The sequence below is a fragment of the Austrofundulus limnaeus genome, unplaced genomic scaffold, assembly GCF_001266775.1.
Source record: "Austrofundulus limnaeus strain Quisiro unplaced genomic scaffold, Austrofundulus_limnaeus-1.0 Scaffold42, whole genome shotgun sequence".
NCBI classification, from domain to species: domain Eukaryota; kingdom Metazoa; phylum Chordata; class Actinopteri; order Cyprinodontiformes; family Rivulidae; genus Austrofundulus; species Austrofundulus limnaeus.
In genome coordinates, this window is record NW_013952444.1 from 2,513,997 (window position 1) to 2,516,253 (window position 2,257).

At 47.2% G+C, this 2,257-nt stretch overlaps 1 protein-coding gene across 1 annotated transcript in view; it reads right to left on the reverse strand.

Annotated features, from left to right (window-relative positions):
* snx9b (sorting nexin 9b) overlaps positions 1 to 2,257 on the reverse strand; it is a gene marked incomplete in the record, with an annotated part of 29,868 nt that overhangs the window by 15,299 nt on the left and 12,312 nt on the right. The window contains 3 exon segments of the mRNA XM_014007557.1: positions 352 to 514; positions 1,399 to 1,476; positions 1,966 to 2,073. Coding sequence (XP_013863011.1) covers positions 352 to 514; positions 1,399 to 1,476; positions 1,966 to 2,073 — 349 coding nt within the window.

The window sequence follows — 2,257 nt, forward strand, 5'->3', positions numbered from 1 at the left end:
GGCCGGATGGAGGTCACTCGAGGGCCAGATGTGGTGTGGCTCGAGGTGTGCCACCAGTTGAATTGCCTTGACAAAGTGTTATTTGAGTCATCTCTTGAAAGTTCCTGTATTTTTTCATCTTACAATATATACCGCGGTTAGAAGAAATTGAAATGTCAGTTTTTTTCAAATATCGTAAAACCACCTTACATACTTTTTTTGTTGCCACAGCTCACTGTCAGGTCAGGGCTCAAAGTCTGAAACACTGCTTCCTGTCAACGTTGATTGAATTTCCATTTAATTTGATCCTGTTTACAGCATCGCTGCAGAACAAACACGGCTGCTGAGAAAAAAAAAGAGTGTAGCTTTTACCTGGACCTTGGTAAGCCTGAGGATGGCCCTGCGATGCAGAACCCCAGGGATCTGCAGCGCTCCTCCCAGTCTGAGTGCCCTCCGGATTAGACGCCCAGTTGCTGTTAGAGCCCCCCGAGGGGTCCGCATTCCACGCCGACCAGGGATCGTTCCCATTACTAGCCTGGGAGACACATAAGGAAGAAACTGTGAGCGGGGAAAAAAGGCAAGACTGTGACGGCGGAGAGGACGGAGGACAGACGGCGTCTGTTCCTTAGAAGCTGAGAGTCGCCTTAAAACAACATGCTATCCCCCCAACAAACAGAACGCAGCAGGGAACGCACCATGAGATAATACAAGTCTATAATCTGTAACTGCACAACTCTGAGAGAAAAAAAAAGATTTMTAATTAGGATCAAATAAAGCACGTGTGCAAAAAGTTCCCATTTTGAGTCCTTTTGAGCTCAAAATGAAACTAACTGGCATGCTTTTCAAACTTGCAGGCAAAGGCATGCAAAAGTGTGTGTGTGTGTGTGTGTGTGTGTGTGTGTGCGTGCATCTCTTTTGTGGGCTAAAATTAGCGTGATGCTAACCAAACTCTGAGCTGATTAAATGCAGAATTACAGGTTGTAAAGCAAACATCTGCAGTGCCACCAACAAACCGACACTAAAGCTGTTAGAACCAACACCGCAACATGTTGTTTTTTTTATCAGATCTTTAACAAAACTTAAAAAAATAAAACAAGGTTGTTTCTATTGATGGTATTTTAATAAGTGATTTAAAATAAACACACGTGAGATTTGACAGAAAGAGTGGCTCATTCTTGTGTGATTACCCGAAATACAAGTGAATAAATGTGTGTTTATAGAAGTGAGAGTGAAAGCTGATTGGTTCGATCTCCGCTGCAGTGCAACCAGAATAAAGAAGGTGAGATCATGCTTTTTTTTTTTTTTAACAGGGGGAAAAGTGTCACAGCAGACCAATCAGATGGTTTCGGCGGGGTGAGGGCAAGAAGGCTCGGACTAGCGCCTCTCGTCCTGCTCACCGCCCACCGAAGTGGCGATTACCTCCTCGGGGGATGAGAGGGAGGGGGAAACTGGGGTGTCGGGGGTGTCCGGCGGGGCACTCGAAGCCCCAGCATCCACCTTGAGGGGGGAACAGAAGGTAACATCATCACAAAGCGCGGGGGGATGGGGGTGAGGGTTAAAGTGATAACTGTGCATGTGTGCTGGAGTAAAACAGCCGACTCGTTTCCTGCCCCGGCTCCTAAAAAAGCACCGATTTTTTTTCTTCTTTTTTTTAACTGAACCAGCAAGGCGYACATTTTTGTCGAACTTCCTGGCAGCTGCAGAAAAGAACACACCATTTCCTCTCCACATCGCATTACTAAAGGAAAGAAATCTGCTTTTAGCTTGAAGTGACATCGCTCGCAGGCGCGGCTCTCACTTCTGCATCGGAGGTTTCACTCCAGCGCCGGGAAAAGGCAGCCAGGCTTTGGTCATCGCTCGCTTCTGCTTTTTGTTCTTTCCTCGGCGTCATCCTCCGTTACACGTGTGTGTGTGAGCAGGAGAACAGAAGCACGACGTGTGGTCGATGGGTGCATTTCTACTTTAGATTTGTGGCGAGGTCGTTACCTGTGACGGCGCTGACGACGGCGCGAAGGCATCAAAGAAGGACAGGTCCGGGGCGGCAGCATTTCCTACACTGGGAGTCGGGGCTGTTCCTTGGAAGGCTTTGCTGAGCTGCAAACGGCAGGATAACAAGCAAGGAAAATTAGGTGAATGGATTTAGAATCCACACGATTTAAAGATTTCTAAAGGTACATTCTTTATTGGTAACACCATAGACTTGAATAAGAACACTAGACTGAGCCCCGCCCATCCCGTCCACTGGTAGTGTCTGTGACAGCATGGAGGAGCAGAAACA